Source organism: Phacochoerus africanus, chromosome 10 (assembly GCF_016906955.1).
Source record: "Phacochoerus africanus isolate WHEZ1 chromosome 10, ROS_Pafr_v1, whole genome shotgun sequence".
NCBI lineage: Eukaryota > Metazoa > Chordata > Mammalia > Artiodactyla > Suidae > Phacochoerus > Phacochoerus africanus.
Genome location: NC_062553.1, coordinates 18,772,783 through 18,798,779, shown reverse-complemented (window position 1 = coordinate 18,798,779; position 25,997 = coordinate 18,772,783). Strand labels below are relative to the sequence as shown.

The window sequence follows — 25,997 nt, the reverse complement described above, 5'->3', positions numbered from 1 at the left end:
GGTTGAATGACATGGGATGGATTGGAGTGCAAGTGATGGAAATTCTAAACTGCTTAAACCATGAAGGAACCCATGTCCTTGTATAACCACGAGTTGGGAGGTAGTGTGGGTCTTAGATGCTGTGCAGTCATCATGTAGTCGTGCTCTCCTCTGCACCACATTCTGCAAATAAAAATACAGGACACATGGGTGAATTTGAATTTCAAGTAGATGGTGAATACTTTTTTAGTATAAGAGAATGTACCATGCAAAGTGCAGGAAATACTTATGCTAAAACATTATTGATGGTTTATCTGAAATTCATATTGAATTGGGAGTCCTATATTTTATCTGATCACTCTACCACTGTGCCCATTTTTTTTTTGTCCGTGCCCATGGCATGCAGAAATTCCCAGGCAAGGGATGGAACCTGCACCACAGCAGCGACCTGAGTCACAGCAGTGACAATACCAGGTCCTTAACCAGCCAAGCCACCAGGGAACTCTCACTATGTCTGATCTCTATCAGCTTCCTTTCAAAATGAGCATCAGCTTTCTTCTAAAGCTGGTTGTTGAGGCAGACAATGCAGCCATGGAATATAAGTTCTTCCCTCCAGTCTAATTGGACCAGTGTAAGATGCGATCCTATTCCTGGCCACTCACATTCACCAGGACGGTCCTATACATTAATTGGCTTAGATTAATCATCTGGGATAGAAGGGCTTAGGGAGCCAGCAATGACACCCAGAAAACCAATTGTTTGGCCTTGGGACGTTTCTTTGGGTGTCTGAGACACAGTCTTCTCTCCACAAAATGGGAATAAATATGTGCCCACCGCATCGTGTGAATGCAAGGAACAAATGAGATGACACAAGTAGAGTCCTTGCCACAGTGCTTGGCACAGGGTGAGCATCAAGAAACATTTATCATCTTCTCTTCCTCCTTAATATCCCTTTTTTTTTTCTTTGCTCTTTTTAGTGCCGCACTGCAGCATATGGAAGTTCCCAGGCTAGGGGTCAAATCAGAGCTGTAGCTGTTGGCCTACACCACAGCCTCAGCCATGTGGGACCCAAGCCTTGTCTGCATCCTGTACCACAGCTCATGGCAACGACAGATCCTTAACCCACTGAGCGAGGTCAGGGATCGAACGCACATCCTCATGGATCCTAGTTGGATTTGTTAACTGCTGAGCCACGAGGGGAACTCCCATCCCTTTCTTTTTTAAACCATTGTCTATTAGTGGGCCATTGTCAGGACTGTTGTGGATACACTTGGCAGCTTGAAACAGCTTGGGCTAAAGAGGAAGTTCCTGGCTCACAGGGACTCAGAGGGGTTGGGTGAGCAGCTACATTGGGAGGCAGACATGCAGCCAGAGCTCCAGGACCAGCTGCCACCAGGACTCCGGGCCCCCAGGTCTCTCTTCTGCCCTCAGCATCCTCTGGATCTGTTGTCATTTCTTTTTCTGGACCCGCTTTTCTCTGTAGAATGAGCCCATGAGGGCTGCAGACCCCATGTCTTTGACCGCTAGAAAAAAGGTGCTCCCTAAATCCCAGAGTAAAGCTCCCCTAGCCCAGCTCAGGCTCAGGCTAGGGGCCCATTTCAGAGTCAGCCAGGCACGGCCAGGCATCCTATAGCTACCAGGCGACTTATAATCTCGTGTTGAAAGGGTGCTGGGTGGACCGCGTCTGAACCATCTGCTTGCTCTGCACGCGTTCTTTTTTTTTTTCCTTTTTACAGCCGCACTTGCAGCGGGTGGCGGTTCCCAGGCTAGAGGTCAAATCAGAGCTGTAGCTACAGCCTAACCACAGCCACAGCCACACCAGATCTGAGCTGCATCTGCGACCTACACCCCAGCTTGCTGGCAACGCTGGATCCTTAACCGACTGAACGAGGCCGGGAAACAATGCCATGTCCTCATGGACACTCTGTCGGGTTCTTAACCTGCTGAGCCATAATGAGAACTCCTCTACACACTTTCTTGAGCCGGTCTTAGGGTAACAGTAACAGTGGCAGCCAGCGTTTCTGAGTGCCCACGCTCAGAGTGGGTCGACCCTGTGCCCACTCTGATGATCCTGTAATTCTCACACAACCACGGGGGGTGGCGGTTATTACTAGTCTTCCCATTGGACAAATGAGGAAATTGAGGCCTACGGTGGTCAAAGAAATGACCCAAGGGAAATAACATGAGTAATTGGTGATGGAGGCCGAGTTTACAGTCCTGCAGTCCACCCAGAGTTCATGCTGGAGCCACCATGACTTAGTATTTACTGAACACCTTCCGGGTGTCCTGTGCTAATGAGACACCAGGGACCCGGGTGAAAGATGACCCAAATCCACGAGCGTGTAGAACTCACATGGCGATTAAGGTGACCAGACCTTCTGTTTCCTCGGGATCATTGCCATTGTCACCTCTTGTCCTGGCATGATTTGTATCCTTGCACCTTTCACTCTCCAGAGAATCTTGCTTTGGATGACAAATAATATAGTCACTGTAATTGGAATAGGGATGCTATGAGCAAACAATGAATGAAACAATTGAAATATATAGAGTGTTAAATGGTCATTGATGCTCTGGAGAGAAGAATATAACCAAAGCCAAGGATGAAGTTGTGGTTTAGTAATAGAAGAAACATCTTGCTGAACAGTTGAGGGGGGAAGTAGTTCTGGTATTTGGGAAGATCTTACCTGTTTAAAATATATCTTCAAATTTTATTTGCTTCTAGCTACTTAGTTTATTCATTAAAGCATGCGATCAGTTTGGGGGTTGGGATGGGAGGTGTTGAGATGCCCTCTTCATTAGCTCAGTGTGGGGAAGAAAATGCATCATTAAATTTGCAGGCACTGGTTACAATGAAACTTTCCGTTTAGCCAGAGGCAGACAGCCTTGGTACCATGTGTCAGTACCAGGAGGGAGAGACAGTTTCCTTCTTACCTTTTCATCGGCAGGAACGGGGGCAGAAGCATGTGCCCTGACCTGGTGTCTCCTGTTTTATGGCGTGTTTATCCCAAAGGCAAAACAGTAGGTGAAGTATTTACCCCTCTGGCTGCAAAGCAAATGTACCTTGTGTAAGCAGAAGGCGCTAGAACCACAACCAGATGCTGGGGTAATAGATGGGACACGGGGGTCAAGAGATCCGCGGGTTGGGAAGGTAGAAGATGCCGCATTGAGCACCTCGTTGCCCTTGGTCTCAAGCCAAGACTTCCATTTCTTGACTTGAAGGAGAAATTTCTATGGACTCTTCCCTGGTTCATTTCTCAGCTCAGAAGGAGAGACTACTAGAATCACTCTGTTACTGAACGAATGTCTTTTCCTTTTTCTTTTTTTTCTTTTTATGGCCTCACCCGCAGTGTATGGACATTCCCAGGCTAGGGTTCGAATAGGTGCTACAGCTGCCGGCCTGCACCACAGCCACAGCAATGCGGGAACTTTAAGCCACTAAGGGAGGCCAGGGTTTGAACCCACATCCTCATGGATACTCTGGTTCCTAACCCTCTGAGCCACGATGGGAACTCCCTCAGAGAGTGTTTATGCCCCGCCCCCAATTCAGATGTTGAAACTCTGCTCCTCAGTGGAGCTGGAACCTCCAGAGGTGGTTGGGATGGAATGAGGTCATGAGGACGGAGTCCTCACAAAGAGGTTCGGGGCCCTTTAAGACTCACAGAGAGAAGAGTTCCCGTCTTAGCTCAGCGGTAACAAATCCAGCTAGTGTCGGTAAGGACTCAGGTTCAATCCCTGGCCTCGCTCAGTGGATTGGGGATCCGGCGTTGCCATGAGCTGTAGTGTAGGTGGCAGACATGGCTCGGGTCCCTCGTTGCTGTGGCTGTGGTGTAGGCTGCCAGCTGCAGCTCTGATTCGATCCCTAGGCTGGGAACTTCCATATATTGCAGGTGCGGCCCTAAAAAGACAAAAAAAAAAAAAAAGAATCCTGTCCTCAGTGTTTGCAGTGCTTTGTAGTTTTCAAAGACCACGTGCGCCCGCATGTATGCACGTATGTGTCAGCGTATGTATGTCACTCCCAGCCTTCTCCTGAGGTCACAGTGGCAAGTCAGGTCTTTCATAAAGTCGCCAGGCAGCATCATGGATGGCAGTGGAGGACAGCTTGGGTTCTGGCATCCAACTGTCTGCATTCAAATATAACACTTCCACTTGCCGGCCAGCTGGCCTGGGGCAAGCTGAGTAACCTCACTGAGACTCGATTTCTTCCTCTCCAAAGAGAACACAATCATGAGACATATTCATACAGTTCTTGCGAAGCCCTGGTGTGGTAATGCTGATGATGCCCACGGCCTCGTACTTGGTGAGTGTGCGCAGCGGGTCTTGGCTCTTTTTTTATTTTTCCCGTGACTTGTCCAAGGTCACACAGAGGGTTAATAGAGCAGGACTAAAAAAAAACAGATCTGCTGGTTTATGGTTCAATGTTCTAGTTCAGGTGTTTGTTCCCTATTCAACTCTTGGGCTGATGGAGCGGGAAGGAAGCATTGTCAGTGTTTAATCCAGCCCATTTTGGAAGTTCAAAGATGATCCGAAGCCCTCTGCTTAGAACCAGAAGCTGAGCTAAGGCTCTTTACCTGTTAAAGACCTTACCAGGCTCTTTGCTGTTAACACTTTGCTAGTGTTCCCGCCTGTGCCATCCAATATCTGGCCATCCTGTCTTCCTGCCTTTTTGTCTCCTCCTCACAGGACGGACCAGAACTTTCCTGCTTGTAGTTCTAGAAGTATGGCTGTCGATCAAGACTCTGTTTTAGAAGTTAGAATCCTTTTTAAAACAACTCAATTTCCAATGGCAAATCATCCGTTAAAGAAGCTATGAAGAAATCGTGACAACAGTGATTTCACTAATAGCTTCTCGTGGGATATTGAAATGAAAATTTCTTCTTGATACGCCAGGCAGAACTGTACACAGAGCGCCTCTCTGCACTGCAGTGCGAGATCACCAAAAGATCTCAAACGACCCTTTAAATATTTTTCTTTTGCTCAACAAGCAGTTCCTCCAAGGGAGATAAAGGGGAATTTAAATTATCTTGGGTTAATCTTCTTATAAGATGGGATTCTTTGGGGTCGCAGCAACGCGTCCTCCCCACCCCCACACACTCCGCCTTGAATAAACAATCAAATGCGTCTTTGTCTTTCCCCGTTTTGATTTCAAGCCGATGTACCACGGGAAGTATTCCTCCTGGTCCAGGAGGAAGCCTTCGCTTTCTTCCCTTAAAAAGTGATGGTTTATTAAGACGGTGACATGTGCCAGGATGACAGCCCTGGAGAAATCAGCACAGAGTGGCCCTTTGTGGGTTAGGAGGGAGCCTTTAACTTCAGTCGAAAAGTCCTCTTGGTCAATCTTATTTTAGTGCCCCCCCCCACCCCCGTGACTGCAAATCAGAGCAGCTTGGTATCTGTGTCCTGGTTTGATGCTCAGAACCTAAAACTTCCTTCAAAGACCTCGAGTGCTTTGAGATGTTTCTTTTTATAACACTTTGAACAGTATGACTTTCCTGTTACACCAGGGAAACTGGGAAGAAATCCAGGGTTCAGCCTGCGGGAATGCTCCCCAGTCACAAGAACAGTAACTTCATTCTGAGCACTCATGCCTCCTGCTTGGAAGCCCTTCACATTCCTGCCATGGTTTTTGTCAGGAAGGTGAGAACATCCCCCAATTTATAGATGAGGAAATTTAGGCTCAATGAGTCTGAAGAACGTGGGAGCTATTAAGGGAACCACTAAGTGGCAGATGCAGAACCATAATGGCCAAGATGAAGCCAGCATTTATTTAAATAGCAGCCTCCCAAACCTATGTTTGCCTGACGGCCTGGAAATGCCTTTGTTTGCAAGTGTGTGTTTGGAGGTGATGAGCTGGGAGAAAGCTTTGGCTGGCTCCTCGCACGGCCCCAAACCAAGCGCAGACGAGCTCTGGGGTGGTGTTTTTTTGTAAACAGGAAAGCTGTCGCTGTGCTGTAGTGGAGGTCATTGCCTTGGCAGTTGCTGTGAATAGGGGGTCCTTGCTCAGCAAAGCAAGTTTCACTCTATTACTATGAACACGAGAGTCGCCATAGACCAAAGCAGCGGAGTAGAAATTGCAATTAAATTTGCTATCAATCATATGTCCCAAATACACTGGATGGTTCATCAGACATTTTTATTTTTACATATTCTTTCTTAATCAGATACTTTACCCTATGGAAGGTGCAGGTTTATAGGGTTCAGGGGTCAACACTGTGTAGTTGAATAGCATTTTCTAAATCCTCTCTCTTTTCTTTCTCTCTCACACTTTTTTTTTTTTTTAATCTTCTTGAGAAAGAGCCTGGAACAAGATTTTACCTGTCTCTTATTTTTTCCGCCCTTTCCTTTTTTGAATTCCAGTTTTGGCCTGTCAGTTTCATTGAGAAATAAGTTTCTAGGATTTTCTGGCATGTGTCCTTTGTACATTAGGATGGAGAATGACGTTTCTACTAGGTTACGGAAATGGTATATATGTAATAAATTACAAAGATTTCAGGATGGCTTGAGGGCTTGTAACTGGACTGTGGCCCCTCTTCCCTCCTGGTGGCTGGGCTGAATGATTTAAGGACTCTGGTGAAAACTTGTGCCCGTCCCAGGTTCAAAGTTCCATCTTAAACTTTTCATCACTTTCTTTCAGATAGTTTTTCTCTTTTGGAGGGGAAAACGTTTTCCTCTACCCTCTTAGGTTCAGTGAATGGGGGCCTGCAAATTTAACAGATAGAGGGCAGATTAACAGGAGAAAAAAGCATACAAGTTCATGAATATTTTATGTGCATAGGAGTTCACTAAAGAGAAGTGAAACTCAAAGAAGTGTTTGTTTGTTTGTTTGTTTATTGTCTTTTTAGGGCTGTGCCTGCAGCATGTGGAGGTTCCCAGGCTAGGGGTCCATTCGGAGTTGTAGCCACCGGCCTACACCACAGCAACGCGGGATCTGAGCCGCCTCTGCGACTTACACCGCAGCTCATGGCAATGCTGGATCCTTAACCCACTGAGCGAGGCCAGGGATCAAACCTGCATCCTCATGGATACTAGTCATGTTCGTTACAGCTGAGCCACGATGGGAACTCCTCAAGAAGTGTTTAGACTCCAGGCTTATATACAATTTTGATAAGAAAAGGGGGTGCTGGGCTTTAAGAGATGATAAATTGGGGGAAAGTGACTAGGGAATACATGGGGAAATTCTTGGAAAAGAGGGTTATTTTAGTAAGGTTCGTTTATGCAGACTCTCCATGTTTGGTGATAATAGTTGCTCTTCGTGGTACAGGAGAGAAGGAAACCCCCTCACAAGTGGAAATTTATGCCCTGTTTTAGGCTGAGAGGAGGGGGGAAGAATATTTTCTATATCCGTGGATTCTCGGTTGCCTTCCAATCAAAATAATCCTTACGGCAAAGGAGCATGCATGGGGATGGCGTATTCTGATTCTCTCATACCCAACTTTTCATTTCTTACATCAGAGAGAAAAACGGTATATAGGGGATACTTTACCCCCCCGTGTAAAAAATGTAGGACTGTTTCTTACAACTGGTGTCCTGCAATCCCTTCCTTGTACATCAGTCTTGGTTACTTGCTCACTGAAAACAAGGTTGGTAGATGCAGACTATTACATTTAAAATGGATAAGCAGTGCAGTCCTGCTGTACAGCACAGGGAACGCTATCCAATCTCTTGGATTAGAACATGATGGAAGACAGCATGAAAAAAAAAAAAGAGAGAGAATGTATATATGTATAACCGGGTCACTTTGCTATACAGCAGAAATTGAAGGAAGATTGTAAATCGACTATACATCAATAAAAAATTTTAAAAAAGAAAAGAAAACAAGGGTCCTTAAAAGTGGTTGTCATGGCCAAACGCGATCATTTTTTAAAAACTCCCACCACTTCTTCTAAACTTAAAAACTGTATTGTCTCTATAGTGTAACTTTGGATGTATTTTGCGGCCCCATAAGGAAATTCAAACGCAATGGGAGAGGCAAGAGCCGGTGTTAAGGATGCACTTAGATTTGATGAAAGGGAGACCAACAGCATCCCTTGCCCATGTGACGAATTAATCTGCCTCCGTGAGAAGGTCTCCAAAGAGACAAAGGTTGGGGTGAGATGCTCACAGCTCTCTCAACTCCCGGCCTTGGGGACAAGTGTCAGGATTCGTAGTCTTCATCTCTATGCAGAGAGAACTTCCATGAGTGTCATGGTCTCCGCACCAGGGGCCGGGCTTGGCAGGTGCTTGGGGGGACATCCATTGTTACAGGGGTCCAGTTGCTCTTCACAAAAGAAGGTGTGTCGGTAGAGGGAGAGCTGTCACGTCCTTCGGCCTCGGGTCTCCTGTGTTTTCATCCCCTCTCCCTCTCCTCTCTCTTCCCCATCACAATTTTCATAGCTAAACCCCGAGCTAGAAAGAGCGACTTAAGTGTATGGATTCTACAGTATACTCCGTTAGAGTCAGCCATCCGCTGTTATCAAGGCTCGAATGTCAACCTTTTAACGTCAGCCCTGGCTAGATCTGAATATTTAAAAGAGGCTTCTTTTGAAACCTTTTCATGTTTTGCTATTTCTGCGACACCCCTCGCAGAGATTTAGAGGAAATAATCCGTTGGTTTTGTTTTCCTTCCTGTGAAATCCCTGCCAGTGTTAGACGGTCTGCCACTTTTTCCTGACGTCTCCTTTAGGTCGTGCTGCTCTTCTAAACTGATGGTCACACAGTCCTTCTCAATAACACAGAGACAAAACGCTCTGCATAGCTGATAAATTATAAGCAGGCATCTCGTGTTAGCTTGATGGATTGTTATCGTGAATGGATGTGAGTCATGGGTGTTATTTTTGGTCAAAAGAATTGTGTGAACTTTTCTCCTCTATTTTGGGTGCTTTGAAATGTACCACTGTTTCTTTTCTGTTCTGTCCTTTAAGGTCTGTGTCAAGGAATTAGGCACCCTATCCGGAGAGTCATTTTCTAGTTTTCACAGTTATTGTTTGGGAGTTGAGGAGGTGGAGGGCCTGAATAGAAAAGAATTATGTGTTGACACATAAGCCAGCCTATGAAACAGGAAAGAAAACCACAGTCACCTGCTTGAAAAAGGGGGGGTGGCCTCCCCCACCCTACCCTACCCAGGGGTCAATTTGAGAGCTGGACTAGATTTCCTGTGAATTCTCTTGGAGACGATGTGATTCTAATTAACCATTGTCTTGCAGCTACTGTAGAAATGCTTGCTTTTATTTTGGTAGATTTCTTTTCAGCCAGGCGGCAGAGTAAATAATGTTTGACAGTCGCTGTCTCCTGAAGCAGCCTTGTCCTCTGCTTCATATATCGCTGGAGCCTTTGGTCCTGGTTGCCCGCCTTGTTCTAATATCCAAATACCTGGCAGCATCGCTGGGCTCCGTGCTCTTCAAAGTGAGGCCCGAGGACCAGTGCCAGGCTGGAAGCTGCCGTTGCTGGTACCCGTGACAAGATAAGTGCCGAAATTGAGAATAAGCGTTCAGAAACTTTTATAGCCATCTGACAGCGTGATTTTATGTCAGTTAAATCGAGCAAACACTTGGGGCCTTGATGTCTTCTTAAATTTGTTTCCCTAGGAATTGATGTTGATTGTCTTTTGCACAAGTACTGATCTTTGACGGATTGGAGATGGAGGTCTTTCGCCACTGATGGTCCGAGTTGTACGGATGTCGCCACTGCGGTCACATGGGCGAGCAAACGTCAGGGTCTTCCCGCCCACCTGAGGATAGCAAGCTATTATTGAATCAAAAAAGGAAGGTTAGGGACCCTGGAGATTTTTTGTTCGTATGTTTGTTTGTTTTGTCTTTTGTTACCTTTTCACTGTTTCAAACACTTCTTTCCAAACATCTCTTCCACTGCTTAAGAAAAGCAGGCGCCTGTGAAGGTGAATTTTGCTGTGTGTCCTGCAGGTGGGGTGCTGAGATGCTGTGTGCATGTGGCTTTTAGCTGCAAGCCGGCACCAGGCTGCTGCTCCTGCCCCGCATCTGGGCCAGTCCCTCTGGCCTGGGGGCCTGTGCCTCCATCTGCCCAGGGAGGGATTATGCTTGCTGAGCTAACATCTGAGAGGTGTTCTGGAGTCCCCTGGAAGAAAAGAGAGGCCACCCATTTGTGATCCCGAGTGTAAGGAAGAAGAGCTGCAAGGTGGGAGGGGAGGAACCAGAAAAAGAAAAACCGAGAACTCAGCCATCTTTCTGCTTCACCGCAGCCCCTGGGGTCAGCCTGGGCTTCAGGCCTTGAACTGCTTTCCAGAGTGGAAGGCTTGTGGCGGGGGTTGGGGGAGAGCCAGTTGCCTTGCTCCCACCTGGAACTTGCCCCAGGATATCCACAAGGCTCACGCTCACCCTCTCTCCTTTTTCATGCCTTGGTTTAAATGCGGCCTTTTCAGCGACCCCTTCTGTGGCCTCATGCCCAGCACACGCTGTTATCTTTGTCTGCAGTATTTTTTTCCCACGGCACTTATCATCCAACTCCTAGGTCATTGTTCATGTTATTATAATATAATGTAATTCCTATAATATCATCTATTAAAATGTAAGTTTACAGGGGCAAGAGGCTTTGTCTGTCTTGTTCACTGCTGTATCTCCAGAGTCTAAAACAGTGCCTGGCACATAGGAGGCACTCCATAAATAGTTGGGGTGTACATGAATGGGTGAATAATGAAGGGGCAGGTTGTCAAAGGAGCCAGCTGTGTCCAAGGAGCCCTGTGGCCAGATCCACTCAGCTGTCATCTGAGTGGTTGAGTAGAGGCCACTGAAAGGACAGAGTTGAGGGGAGGTGACCAGACTTTAACCAGTACCTACAGTGAAAAGGCACTGTGGTAGGTGTTCTGTGGTCATCATTCAACCTGAGCGTCAAATTGCCACATGAAGTATGAATGGTTAGATGGTTAGCTCCATTTTAGGGAAATTCAAGAGGTGAAGAAACTTACCCAAGGCCATCACCCAGCCCAGTAAGTGGCAGGACTGGGATCCATCCTCGTTTACCTGATTCCCAAGCTGCTGCAGTGATGACACCAGATCCGCAAGCAAACCCTGGATATGAGTTTTGCAAATACGGGGTTGAGAACTAGATCACGCTATTGAGTCACGTTCACAAAAAAAAAAAAATGAGTGGACATCAGGGTTAGCTTAATTCCAGCCAGTGGGGTTTGAGTGAGGTTTCTATGCAAGGTTGCATGCCTGGCTCTGGTTTCAGTGTTTTATTATTCCAGATATTTCCCTAGGTTGAAACAACCACCTCCAGACTCCACATATTATCTTTCATTTAATAAATATTTATGGAGCATCCGCTTGGTGCCTGGGGAGCTCTAACAGTTTCCTGGTAGCCTCTTTAGGAATTTTTAGGTACAGTATCATGTCACCTGCAAATAGTGATAGTTTTACTTCTTCCTTTCCAATGTGGATTGCTTTTATTTCTTTTCTCTGATTGCTGTGGCTAAGGCTTCCAAAACTATGTTGAATAGTAGTGGTGAGAGGGGACGTCCTTGTCTTGTTCCTGATCTCAGCGGGAATTCTTGCAGCTTTTCACCATTGAGAATGGTGTTAGCTCTGGGTTTGTCATACATGGCCTTTATTACATTGAGGTAGGTTCCCTCTATGCTCTCGGTACTTAGGGTAGATCAGTAGAGAGAACAAAGCTCCTTGCCCTCCAGGGAACTTCTTTCTTAGCAAGGGGAGAAAGACAGGAAATAAACAATAAGCAATAGCATATGTAACCATATGGTGATAAACGCTAAAGGAAATTACATGTAAAAGATGGCGAGTGCTATGGAATAAGTCGTGTAGGAGAAATGGCTTGGGCGATCAGGGGCAGGTGGGCAGCTTGCAGTATCGGAGAGTAGTCCAGGCGAGCCCCATTGAAATGGTGAACTTTGAACAAAGACCTGAAAAAGGCAGGGGAGTGAGCCAAGAGGTATTCTGGAGGGAGAGCCTTATAAACCAGCAGAGATTAGTGTTGAGATGGGCTTATGACTGGTACTGTGGGGAACAGCCAGGAGGTGAGCTTGGAGGGAGCTGAATGCAGGGCTACCTTGACGGGAGAGATACCGGCTACCCTGATGGGTGGGATATGGGAGATGAGATAAAGCCTGGAGTCAAGGACGAGCCAAAGTTTAATCTTTATTTTTATTTTATTATTTATTTATTTTCGTCTTTTTAGGGCCACACCTGAGGCATGTGGAAGTTCCCAGGCCAGGGGTAAAATCGGAGCTGCAGCTGCCAGCCTACACCACAGCCACAGCAACACCAGATCTGAGCCGTGTCTAGGACCGACACCACAGCTCACAGTAACATCAGATCCTTAACCCACTGAGCAAAGCCAGGGATCGAACCTGCGTCCTCATGAGTGCTAGTCAGATTCGTTACCACTGAACCATGACAGGAACTCCTAGGTTTAATTTTTATTCACTTTCATTCTATTCCCTTTTGATTACCTGACATAATTGGGTTTTCCCACAAGTATCGAAGTCTTTTGGAAATTTTAGCCCCTGGTGTTGCTCTGATCCATGGTGCTCTGGATTTGGGTTTCTTGAGCTATCACATGGGAGGGAATCTAAAAGACGATTTTCAAATCCCCTGCATGACTGTTTCTAGAAGATTCTTTTCCAGGAGTCGGAGTCTGGTTGTTGGCTTACTGCCCTCCCTCCTTCCTACCTTCATTTATTCATCACGCGTCTTTAAAACATTTGCTGAAACACAAGCACTTCCTGGAGCAATGTACGTGGAGGCTGAGGAGGGAGAAAAAAAGAAACTCTGCCTTTCCATAGCTTCCTTTTTCTTGCTGAGGTTAGATGAGAGTGCAGTGAGCAAGGTGAGAATTAGGGCAAATTAGCAAAATTCAAATAGTACAGAAGCAGCAGCCTTGGGAGGCAACATGGACGCGTGAGTTAAAGGCTTGAGTGGATAAAAGCCTGTCCATAGTTTGGGAGCATAAGCAGTTTCAGGCTGGGGGAACCCGAGAGGGGTGGGAGCATGGTAGAAGTACTCAGGACTGGGAGGGGCGGGGCCTAGTAGAGAACTGCCCCCCTGGGGTAGAGGGATCTGGTCTGAGCAGGAGGAAATCAGAAGGAGGGGTGACGTGACGTCATAAAGATGAGACTCACCCTGAGTGTTTGGTACTCTGGGAACTGGAATAGGGGAATGAAAGTTTGGGGCTTGTAGATGCAAACTATTACGTTTAGAATGGATAAGAGCACAGAAAACTGTATCCAATCTCTTGGGATTGAACGTGATGGAAGGTAATATAAGAAAGGGAATGTGTTTAAATGCAGGACTGAGTCATCCTGCTGTAGAGCAGAAATTGGCACAACAGTGTAAATCAACTATACTTTAATAAAAATAATAAATAGGGGAGTAAGGAGGTGAGAAAACCAGCTCAGGAGACTGTTGAATCACCTCTGGATCCTAATTTCTGAAATCATGGCACCTCAGTGGTCTCTTCTCTGGCTGCCTCCTTTTGTGATCAAAATTCCAGACATGGAAGTGGCAAAGAAAATTCATTAGGGAGTTCCCATTGTGGCTCAGTGGTAACAAACCTGACTAGTATCCATGAGGATGTGGGTTCAATCCCTGGCCTCACTCAGTGGGTTAAGAACCTGGCGTTGTTGTGGCTGTGGTATAGGCCAGCAGCGGCAGCTCCAATTCGACCCCTAGCCTAGGTACTTCTATATGCCACAGGTGCAGCCCTAAAAATCCAAAAAAAAGAAAAGAAAAGGAAAGAAAGAAAAGTTCATTAAATACGTTCTATTGGAAGGAAAAAAAATATCCAAACAAGAAAATGAAACTTCTCCTATACTGTTGGCTCAAATGTTAGAATTGAATTCTGTAACCACTTGCAAAAGTTTTAGTGAGGAGCGCTTAAAAAAAAAAAAGTTGAATATGACCAACTCCTGCATCACTAGTCTGTGAGCCATTCTGCAAACAAAGAACATCCCCAAACTGAGGTTCGCGGCCAAGTTTATTTCTCTCTGTGCAGTTGTAGTGGTGTGATTTGCACACTTGTCGTATTCATACATGTGTTTACTCTAATGGGCTTTGTGTGCTTCAGCTGGGCTTGGACGCGGGCTGCAATGAGTCTAATAAAGCCCCACATTTCTCCACTCCTCTGTTTCTGATTGTATTTCATAATGTGTTGATATTTGCAGGCCAATCTTGCACAACTATTGAGAGAGTCTCAAGACCGAAATAAACATCTGGGAGAAGAAATTAAAGAACTCCAGCAAAGGCTTGGAGAAGTCCAGGGCGACAATAAGGTACCGTGAATATTTAAAGGCAAAAAGCTCTCCTGCGGGATCTTGTGCCAGAGGTTTAAGTATGGCGCATCCGAAAAATGTAATGCAGCATTTGCGGGAAAATTTGCTATAGATTTTTACATTTGCAATGAAAATTCATAGTTTAGCATTTCTTATCTTTATTACATTCCCTTTGTGTGTGTGCGCGCATGCGTCTGTGTGTGTGAGTTTCTGAGTTGCTCTAAAATATGGGCACAACCCATTGTAGAAGTTTCATTATGTTCAGCTTGGTGGTGAATAACATTGTGGTTGAGGGCAAAATAAAACCCAAATGCTATCCTCTCTTCTTTCTCTACAAATAATGGATTTGTGGCTCAGATGATTTGGAATTATTCACATTCGGTTTTGAATTTTAAGTAGTCATCCTACTAATTATGTTCACATAACCAATTTATTTTATTGCTAAATTTGGCAATTTGTATGGAACATTGCTCAAAATCCACTGCTTGGTATTAATCAAACTCCCCTGTTGGCAACGTTAATTATAAAATATGAACTCATAAACTCCAAACCGAACGCGTGTTCGCTCTCTCCCAGCTGAAACTATGAACAAAAGTACAATTGAGAAAAGGAAGAAAAACTACAGAAGTTTAATTCCACGCCCCTCCCCCACATAATTTCCCGTTTTGCGAAGATAGATTCAATTTGAGCGTCTTGCCAGAGGCAGCTTTCCCAACAGGGGTGGCCGCTGGAGTCTGATTCGAGAAAACTGCATGGCAAGGAGGAGGTGCTATTTTGGGAAAAGCCTTTTGAAGGGTCCCCAATTCCTTGACAAGCGACGGAGACCTTCGTTGTTCCCGAGAGTCAGTTATGGGGAGGTACCATTTTGAAAGATGCTCACTCTTAGGAAAAAAAAAAAAAAATCCACAGAAGAGTCTGAGTTATCCAGAACATTCTTCCCTGGCAAAAGACACAATCAGAGAGGCTCGTGTGCTTACTGCTGGCTAAAGAGGCTCCATCTGAGAGCATACAGCGAAGTCTTCCTTCCATAGTCTCTTCTCTACTTTGCTTCTAGAAAACTTTGTTAAAAGCCTCGTGGATGTAACAGACTATATTTGAAAAATTAGGCTCTACTATTCTCAGTCATGAAATAAGGGATGGGCGAGAAGGCCTAAGAAAGGTGCTAATTAACACTGGACAAGCTAATCAGGCCTCTTGTGTGGTTTTATGTATCGTTAAAGGGACTGAAGCTCTGTAACCGAGGTGTGCGGTCAATAAGTAACGGCCAGGCCTTCTTAGTCGCTTCCTCAAGTGATAACATCAGGGCAAGATTTTCTAGAGAAAAAAATTAAACATGTGCAATCGTTTCCTATTAGTAGATACAAACTATTACTTTTGGAATGATAAGCAATGAGGTCCTACTGTACAGCACAGGGGACTCTATCCAATACCTTGTGGTAGAACATGATGGAAGATAATATGAGAAAAAGAATGGGTATATGTATTATGTGTGTGTGTGTGTATATATTTATATATAAGACCGGGTCACTTTGCTGTACAGCAGAATTGACACAACATTGTGAATTAACTTTGCTTTGATTTAAAAAAAAAATTTTTTTTAATGCCACAGGAATTTTGGAGACCCACAAAATACTGAGACATTTTGAAATACAGTTTTAGGATTCATGATTCTTCTTAACTGACTGGGTTTTTTTCCTCTTTTCTCTTTTATTTTTTGAGCTACCTCCCACCTCCAACTTACCTAAACACACCTCTGCCTCATCATTTGGTCACTTTTAATTGTACCACCTTTTAGGAATGAGATATTTTAGGAACTGACATTTGCAACTGATATTTCAAGGAAAGAAGGGGGGGCACATGTGCGCGAGCGTTTTTGTGTGTGTGTGTGTGTGTGTGCGCGTGTGTGTGCACACGCGCGCGCATGTCTGTAACACTAGGCACAGGTCCAGGGCTGCTTTTGCATTGGCACCACCTAAACTTCGTGATTTGCTTGTGCTCCGGGTCTTTATTCCAGTAGCTGGACACATTTATCAAACTTGGCTTTCTGACTCAAGGTTTAGGATTTAGTGACTCATATTCATGGCCTGTGAAGGAATTTGCCTGCGAAAGGTGCAGGGAAGATGTTTTAATGTTTAGCAGACCCTGTATCTCCGTATCCAGCCTTCTCCTCCACGAAGACCAACCGCAGTGAGCCCCAGAGATTTAATGTGTTCTCATTTGCATCTCAAGTTAGAGGGCTGGTTTATTTTCAGCCCCCTGTGACTCACGGTCATCCTCCCCCCTCCCCCGCCCCCAGTCATCAGCCTGAAGGCCAGATTACTCACTTGGTAATGACACCAGTGATCTGGAGAAACTCAGAGGCCCCTGTTCAAGGGTGGCTGCATGGTGGAGAATGGGTTAACCCTCCTTTTGCTCTTTAATTCATTGCCTCCCTCACAGGTGTAACCTTTCTGTCGCCTTCTGAATCTAGCCCCATCTCCTTGCCATGGTGTGCTGGGCACTCCATTATCTGATTTCTCCAGCCACATCTCGTGCCATTAGTCACCTCACACCTCAGCCCTGCAGTGCTCATTTCAGCCCCTTTGCTGAACTGTATTGCCTTGTGCCTCAGGGCCTTTGCACCTGCTGTCTGCTGTCTGGAACACTCCCCCTTTACTTCTTCTGCAAACGCCTGCCCATCTTTCAGTCATAGGTCAAACATAGCCTTCTCCAACTCATAGGGTTAAGTCTTGCAGACACTCAGTGTGCCCTGCTCTTCCCCCTCTTCTTGCACTTGTGTGACATCCCGCCCACAAGGGTAAACTCTGTCTCCATAGAAATTAGCATTCTTAGTTTGCGATATGTAGACGTTATGTAAGAGATTTTCATTGAAGGAATGGAATAGAATAAATGAAGGAAGGACTGAATGAATAAAACAAATGAAGGGAATGTAAAAAAGAGCAGAAAAAGTTCAAGAAAGAGAATTTCCTGTTGTGGCTCATCAGGTTATGAACCTGACTAGTATGCATGAGGACTCAGGTTCGATCCCTGACCTTGCTCCGTGGGTTAAGGATCCAGCCGTGAGCTGTGGTGTAGGTTGAAGATGCAGCTTGGATCTGGCATTGCTGTGGCTGTGGTGTAGACAGGTGGCTGCAGCTCTGATTCAACCCCTAGCCTGGGAACTTCCATATACCTCAGGTGTGGCCCTAAAAAGGAAAAAAAAAAAAAAAGGAAAACAATAAAATAAAGGATAGAGAAAAAGAAAAAGGAAGGATACGGGAAAATAGACTGACTGCCGCTCTGGTGGTTATCACTGTTCTCTTCGAGGGTGAGGAGTAATTTAGAAATCTGGAGAAAGGAGCTAGAAAAGCAAACCATTGCATCCAAGAAGAAGCAGAAGAAAACCAAAGCTGAGGTGTGAGACCTTGAGACTCCCCTGTGGAGAGGTCAGGGGGACTGAAGCTGAGCCTTCATGAACTAAATAAAGTAAAATAAAGTGGAAATTTTTTTTATCTCCAAGTTGCCATTGTAACTGATGACCTAGCCATATTTTGGGGAGCCCAGATTCTAGATGTTAAGTACATTTTAAGAAACAAGGTGATAGGAAATTACTTGCCTTGGCTATTTTAAGGTAGACTAATTTTTCCATTTGTTCAGCTAGAGCCTTGTAGCCCTATGTGCCATAAAGCATTTTCAAAGAGCCTCTTGAAAGATTTGTTGCCACCCTGGTTTACAAGCAGCTTGGCTCTCACACGGGGTTGGAGGTGGAGGGGAGGTTTTCATGATCAAGGCCGCCTAGGATCTCTCTGAACAGTGTGCCCATGAATTTCTTGGGGCTCCCGGACAGACACAAAGCCCCAGTCCAAAACAGTCCAGAGGTGTGAAAAGGCAAGTCTAGTAGACACCCTCCCCTTCCTGGATAATTGGAGCTCTGAAGGGTTAACGAGGAAAGAGGAGGCCTGCGGGAAGGGAGAACATGCATGTCCACAAATCACCCTGGGAGAAACCTTTCTGCAGCGGGAGGTTGCCTGGGATTCTTAGTGTGTCTGTGGATGAGGAATAAAGACCAATTATGTGAAAGACCCAGACAATGCTGGGGCCTCAGGTCTGGAAAGCAGCCCGCTGGGAGAATTCCAGCTTCCTCGCCTGCCCCAGAAGTATGCCTGCTTCCTCTTCTGGGCAAGAGGAAAAGAGTGGGTTCAAGGAAAGGGGACCAGGCGAAAGCAGGAGGTCTCTGAGAATTTACAGATTAGTGAGACGCCATCAGCAAAACTTGATCAGCACAGACTTGATTTGCAGATATTCATTTTTTTAATTTTAATTTTAATTTTTTTTTTGGTCTTTTTTGTCTTTTCTAAGGCCACGCCAGTGGCATATGGAGGTTCCCATGCTAGGGGTTGAATCGGAGCTGTAGCTGCCGGCCTATGCCACAGCCACAGCAACGTGGGATCCAAGCCTCGTCTGTAACCTACACCACAGCTCATGGCAACACCGGATCCTTAACCCACTGAGCTAGGCCAGGAATTGAACCCATAACCTCATGGTTCCTAGTCGGATTCGTTAACCACTAAGCCATGATGGGAACTCCCCTCATTCAGAGATGAGCCAGTGAACCAGCTTTTCCAAAGAGAAGGCCTGGCTGGTTAGTGCTTTGCCAATTTCCATGGTGTAAATACTGCTGCCATGACATTTCAATATCAGGCAATATGAAGTCCCTGAACTGAGAGTTAGAAAGCTGGGCACTCCAGTAAGCCATCACCAGCCTCCCACTGCCAGGTGGTATAGTCTAGAATAGTCCAGGAGTCCATCTTGGAAATTGCTACACCCAGGTTTATATTCTAGCACTGCCAGTTATCTGTGTGGCCTCAGTTTCCTCATCTGTAAAATGGGAGTAATAATACCTCACATAGAATTGCTGTCAGGTTTCTTCATTATTCATCAGTACGTAATTGGAGACTTACTTTGTGCTGATTAATGTTCTAGGAGCTGTGACTCCATCAAGATATAAGAATGATAAAGTACCCATTCTCACAAAACTTATAGTCTAGTTGGGGAGACAGAGAGTAAGAAAATAAAATACTTAAGATCATCAGACAGTGGTTAGTGCTGAGAAGAAAAAGTCAGAGATTTAATGATTGGAAGTGTGAGTGTGAATGCGATATTACATTTATAAAGGGTGTGGCATAGTGCCTGGCATCCAGCAAGCACTCCATAAAGAATAAGAGTTCCCTTGTGATGCAGTGGGTTAAGGATCTGGCATTGTCACTATAGCGGCTCGAGTCATTGCTATGGCGCAGGTTCCATCCCTGGCCTGGGGACTTGCACGTGCCATGGATGTGGCCAAAAAAAAGAGAGAGAGACAGAGACACAGTAAACCTTGCTTGTATCTTTAGCACAACCTGAACCCAGATTAGCTTAGAGTCATCTTGGGCAAGAATTCCACTAAGGACCTCAGGGTCTTCCTTTCTGTCGATCGACTGCTCCCAGTGAACTAGGTGGGTATGTGCCTCCCAGTGGAGACTGTGATTGAGGTGAGAGGTCTGGCATCTGGCATGCGGATCCTCAAAAGCTCAGCCCCCCTTATCATCACCCCAGACTTTGTTGCTTTGGTATTGAGCTTCCGGAAGCTTCCTTGTACTTTGTGTACCCCTTATGGAATAAGCACCCAATAGCATACTCTAGGAGCAGCATCTCATGTTCCTGTTGGGTCTTCTTGTCCATTTGCTTTTATTTTTCCTTCATTTTACAGATTATGGCACTTTAAATGCAGAAGACTAATGCAACGCCAGGTACTTGAAAGTGCACGGAACTTTGGCTGGACACCTGCTCCCCCCAGGGTCAAGCAGTCACATTTCCTGGGCTCCTGCTGGCCAATTCAAATGTAGCTGTTTGCCATTGTGCATAAACATGGGGGTTTGCCCTTAATAATGAGCTTTATGTTACACCAGCTGACGGTCTTTAAGTACCTCTCTTTTATCTGGTGTTGGCTCCATAAAATAATAGACCCCTTCTGCGAACATAACCTCTATTGACATGGGACTTTTGGATGAATTCGGCAAGCAAACCAATGAAGTCAAAATATATCCCTTGTTTAAAAAAAAAAAAAAAAAGAGTGCTCAGCTGTCAATGTTTGTCATAGTCCAGGGCAAGGAATCAGAGCTCTTTGTAAATACTTTCTCTTTAGGCTTCAGAGGAACACAGAGATGTCCTAGCCTGTGGGAAGCCCAGAGGAAGAGGGCACTGTAATAAAAGCTCTCACCTTGGGGTGTTAAAGAAATGAATTACAAAGAGTTAACATGAGTGATAAGGGCCCTTCACCTGCTCCAGTTCCATCAAATCTTACTCTGAATGGGACCTTGATGCTGAACCAGCCAGACTAGTTCATCATTTCCTAATATTTTATTGTCAGATAAAATAGGCAAGTGAATTTGGTCTCAGAGACCATATTTGAGCCTTTTCTGGCTCATACGCGCTCATAGCTTGGGTGACCATGCGGCGGCCAAAACAGTGTGGTGTAGGACCTTCATCTCCTAGATCATGCCTTGTAATTACACTTTGTAGAGAACAGATTCTGAAAGGTAGCTCTGCCCAAGGCTTATTTCATAGCACATCAGACCCACATTCCATTCATTTGTAATTTGGTGCCATCATGACCTAATTTGGTAATGATACACTATAAAATAAGACTTGGGCAAAGCTCTCTGCCCAATGACAATAAAAACAAGCTGAAACAGCTTAAAAACTCCTTGGTGCAACTCTCTAAAGATCATCGCTCTGGGAGCAATGTGTTCTGAACTGTCTGAAGGTAATTCAGGGACTTCCCAGCTGTGTGATCTTGGGCCAGTTGCTTGACTTCTCTGTGTCTCAGATGGTCTCGTCTGTACAATGGAGATAACAGTAGTCCTTGCCTCATGGACGGTGGTTGAGTTCAGTTCATTTAAAGGCATCTTTATGGAAGATCCAACCTTATCTTCTGAGAAGAGGGTGGTAAACAAACCTGTGAGTCCCCGCCTTTGTGGAGCTTCTGTTCTCATGGGGCCAGATGAACAGGAAGCAAATAAAGAAATGTATTGCATTTCACAGATTCTGAGAGGCACAGTTTTTCATATTTGAGTCTCTCTGATGTAGTCACTGATACCAAGGGGTTATGCGTGGTACTTTTCTGTCCTTTTAGAGGTGCTGGGTGTTGGGTCTTAGAGCTGATGGAGGCTTGTATTTGATGAAATACAGTGTAATGTGTCAGAAGTATAATACTTATGTTACGGTATAATATTCCCTTATAATATGTTGCAGCCTAATATACAGCATAATATTCACTTAATAATAAGTTACAGTATAATATTCATTTATACGTTATAAGTGAATACGTTTCAGCAGGTCGGGGCTTGGAGCGCAGCCTGGGTTAACTGGGGTGGAGGGTGGGGAGCACTAGTTATACTGGGTAGTCAGGTCAGGAGGGCCTTTCTGGTCACATGCCCTTTGCTCCGAGGCCTGAAGGAAGTCAGGTGGGAGGTAGTCAGATAACCTGGGCACGAGGTGCAGAGACCCTGAGCGAGCTCAGGTGACACAGGCACAACACGGGCCAGTGCGCCTCCTGTGAGGATTAAATGCAGGGAGTTACATGAAGCACTTTGTGCAGAACGCACACCATGGGGGGAGCACCAGGCGCGGGTGTTGTCCCTGGAGTGCAGAGGGGCTGCAGACGATCAATGCCAGGACGAACCCTCGCCTGCGGGGGTTCAACTCCCGGCCCTGTCGTCTCTAAGGTCTGTGACGTGGGCAAGTGACTCCACCTCTCTGTGTCTCCATTTCTCATCTGACGACGGGGCCAGGTAACAGTTCCTCTCAGGGTGTATGTTGGACTTTCTGGGTTAATGTGTGGAAGCACGTAGGACACGGCTTGGTGTGCCAAGGGCAACAGCGCACTGCAGCCTCCCGATCTGAGCATGAGCCCAAGACCCTGCGGCAGCCTCACCAAGGTTCTCTCTAGAAAGAGGGTGGGACAGTGTCTACTGCTTTCTGTATTTAAGAGTATTTGAGGACTCCCGTGGTTGGCCAGACTCTGCTACAGGTGCTGGGGTATTTCAGTGCATGTGACAAATGAGGTTCCTGGCATGGAGCTGACAGCAGGGAGACACGATCAGGCGGCTTCTGTAAGAATAATAAAGACAGTGGGTCACTTGAAAAGGAAAACAAAAAGGCAATTTATAGAATGGGAGAAAATAGTTTCAAATGATGCACCTGACAAGGGCTTAATCTCCAGAATATACAAGCAACTTACACAACGCTACAGCAAAAAAGCCAACAACCCAATGGAAAAACAGGCAAAAGACCCGAATAGACATTTTTCCAAGGAAGATGTACAGATGGCCAACAAGAACATGAAAAAATGCTCAACATCCCTGATTATTAGAGAAATGCAAATCAAAACTACCATGAGATACCACCTCACACCAGTCAGAATGGCCATCATTAATAAGTCCACAAATACCAAATGCTAGAGGGGGTATGGGGAAAAGGGAACCCTCCTGCACTGTTGGTGGGAATGTAAGCTGGTACAACCACTATGGAGAACAGTATGGAGGTACCTTAGAAATCTATACATAGAACTACCATATGACCCCACAATCCCACTCTTGGGCATATATCTGGACAAAACTTTCCTTAAAAAAGACATGTGCACCCACACGTTCATTGCAGCACTTTATTCACAACAGCCAAGACATGGAAACAACCTAAATGTCCATCGACAGATGATTGGATTAGGGAGATGTGATATATATACACAATGGAATACCACTCAGCCACAAGGAAGAACAAAATAATGCCATTTACAGCAACATGGATGGAACTAGACTCTCATACGGAGTGAAGTAAATCAGAAAGAGAAAGACAAATACCATATGATGTCACTTATATCTGGAATCTAATGTACAGCACAAATGAACCTCTCCACAGAAAAGAAAATCATGGACTTGGAGAATAGACTTGTGGTTACCAAGAGGGAGGGGGAGGGAGTGGGGTGGATGGGGAGCTTGGGGTTGATAGATACAAACTATTGCCTTTGGAATGGATTGGCAATGAGATCCTGCTGTGTAGCACTGGGAACTATGACTAGTCACTTATGATGGAGCATGATAATGTGTGAAAATAGCATGTGTACATGTATGTGTAACTGGGTCACCATGCTGTACAGTAGAGAAAAAAATTGTATTGGGGAAATAACAATTAAAAAAATAAAAATTAAAAAAAAAAGGACAGTGGGTCACTTGAAGGTGAACAGCTTCCGTGATGGTGTACACGGAAGACTTCTCAGAGGAGTGACTTTTGACCTGAGACCGGAAAGAAACAAAAGAACTGGGTTCTAGGCAGACCTGTGGGCAGGCTGTTCAAGGGCAGAGCAAGTGCAAAGGCCCAGAGTCAGGCAGGAGCTGAGCATGCTTGAGGCACTGAAGGGAAGCCAAGCGTGGCTGGGGAGCAAGGGAGATGCTTGGAGGTGGGGTCTGAGGTAGGCAGGGGAAGTTCATGCGTTTTCAGCTCTCATAAGGGCTTTGTCGTGGATTCCAAATCTACTCCATTGCAGTGCACAGCCGCTGGAGGTATCATGGAAAGCTTCTAGCAGGTTGCGTGGCCCAAATTGGGTGCTTGTTAGCTGGAAAGTATTGATACACACTAATGAGTGTGTATATCATGATGTCTAGAGCCTGGAACGAGGAAAATGAAAATTGCTTGTTTTTTTTTTTTAAGTGACAAATTCTTTTCTAAAAAACTAGATTTGTCATACGGGTCTACAAATTTGAATGCTGGTATGCACAATAGAGAGCCTTTTTAAGCTCTCATGTCTAATTTTATCAAGGGTATTTTAAAAGGTCAGGGGCAGTCGCCGAGGATGCAGAGAAAACCAACAGGAAAAGTAAAGATAGGCAGGACCTTGTTTGTTAAGTCACCAGCACAACACTGTGCCGGATAAATGTTTAGTAAGTGACTTTTGGTGCTGACCTCTCCCTAGGCGTGCTATTCGCAGCAGTACACAAGGACTGGGGGTGAGGAAGGGCCAGTATCTTCTTCCTGTTAATTCATTCATCTGGTCCTGCCAATAACTCTGGCAAGTAGAGTCACTGAGTAAGAATTATAACCATACCACCAACTGTAATGGGGGAACTGCACTTTAAAGCCCCTCAGAGTGTGATCATCACAATCTATCTTCATATTGTGAGGGTGAAGACCCCCTGGAGTTGGAGTTGTGCAGTACACAGGCTGGGCAGCCGTACACAGCTGGACTGTCTACAAGATGGCTTTTATTCTTATTATAGACCGAATGAGTCCCCCCACGCACACCCCAGGATTCATAGGTTGCAAACTAATCCAAAATGTGCTGGGTTTTGGAGGTGGGGCTTTCGGGAAATGAGAGGTCATGCTGGCAGTGCTCCCAGGGATGGGCTTGATGCCCTCATAAAAGAAACCCCAGTGAGCTCTTTTCCCCCCTCTGCCAGGTGAGGACACAGTGAGAAGACAGCAGACTATGAACCAGGGAGTGGGCCCCCACTAGACAAGGAATCTGCTAGCACCTTGATCTTGGGCTTCTCGGCCTCCAGAACTATGAAGAATAAATGTTGTTTATAAGCTGCTCCATCTATGGTATTCGGTTATAGCAGCCTGAACAGCCTAAGACAGGGATTGGTACTGAGAGGAGGGGTGCTGCTAAAACCTACAAATGTGGAAGCAGCTTTGGAACTGGGTAGTGGGTAGCAGCTGCAAGAGTTTTGAGGTACGTGCTCAAAAAAGCCTGTCATCCTTCACAGCACTGCCGTGGATGGACCATTAAAGACAATTCTGGGGAGGGCTCAGAAAGAAAAGCGGATTGCGGGAGAGAAAGCTTCCATTCCCTTGGAGAATTCTGAAGTCATCCTAAACAGAATTTGTGAAAACATGGATGGTACAGGTCATTCTGCTGAGGCCTCACATGGAAATGAGGGATGTATCATTTGACACTGGGGAAGAGGCTATTCCTTGTTACAAAGTGGCAGAGAATCTGGCTGAATTGTGAGTTCTCTTGTTTCACGGAAGGGAGAATTTGTGAGCATTGAAAGTGGATATTTAGCGGAGGGAATTTCTAAGCAAGGTGTCAAAGGAGCAACCTGGTTTCTCCTGACTGCTCATAAAATGTGAGAAGAGAGCGATGATTGGAAGATGAAAGTGTTCCACGAAAGGGAACCAGAATTTAAAGATCTGGGAAATCTCAGCCTGTCCACATTGCAGAAATTGAGAATGCTAAGATATTGGCCAAACAGTAAACATTTGATAAAGAGAGATTAGTGTGGATTAGAGGCCTGGTACTCTTTTTCAAGACAAGAGAAGAATGACCTGGAAGGGGATTGGGAGATCAGCAAGGCTGCCACTGCCCCGCAGGCCTGGAGTGCGTGGCTCTCAGCGGCAGGCGGGGGTGTAGGGGGGGCCCAGATTGGAGGAGGCCTCCTGGCGCCACAGAGCTGAGACCCCCAGCCAGAGAAAGCTGCAGGGCGGTCCTGCCCGTGGACCTGGAAGGCAGAGCATCCAGCCAGTGAGGATTCGTCTTGAGCCCTAAGATGTAACGTTGTGTGCCCTGTTAGGTTTGGGGCTTACCTGAGACCTATCACTCTTCCTCCTTTCTTCCTGCCTTTGGGAATGGGACCATCTGTCTGAGGTGTGTCCCATCTTTGTGTTTTGGAAGCACCTTGCTCCCTAGGTTTCACAGGTTCACAGCTGGAGAGGAGTTTCCCTCAGGTGACACTGCACCTCGCATCTCATGCATCCCTGATTTAGGTGA

General features: G+C 45.7%; 1 protein-coding gene across 3 annotated transcripts in view; it reads left to right on the top strand.

The window, feature by feature from the left end:
• Positions 1–25,997, top strand: part of CCDC149 (coiled-coil domain containing 149) — a 102,991-nt gene that overhangs the window by 38,055 nt on the left and 38,939 nt on the right. For 2 of the 3 annotated variants that reach the window (XM_047798195.1, XM_047798194.1), the window contains exon 4: positions 14,105–14,212. In XM_047798195.1, coding sequence (XP_047654151.1) covers positions 14,105–14,212 — 108 coding nt within the window. Of the gene's footprint in view, positions 1–9,574; positions 9,721–14,104; positions 14,213–25,997 lie in introns of those variants that run through there. The other variant, XM_047798196.1, reaches the window with a different exon arrangement.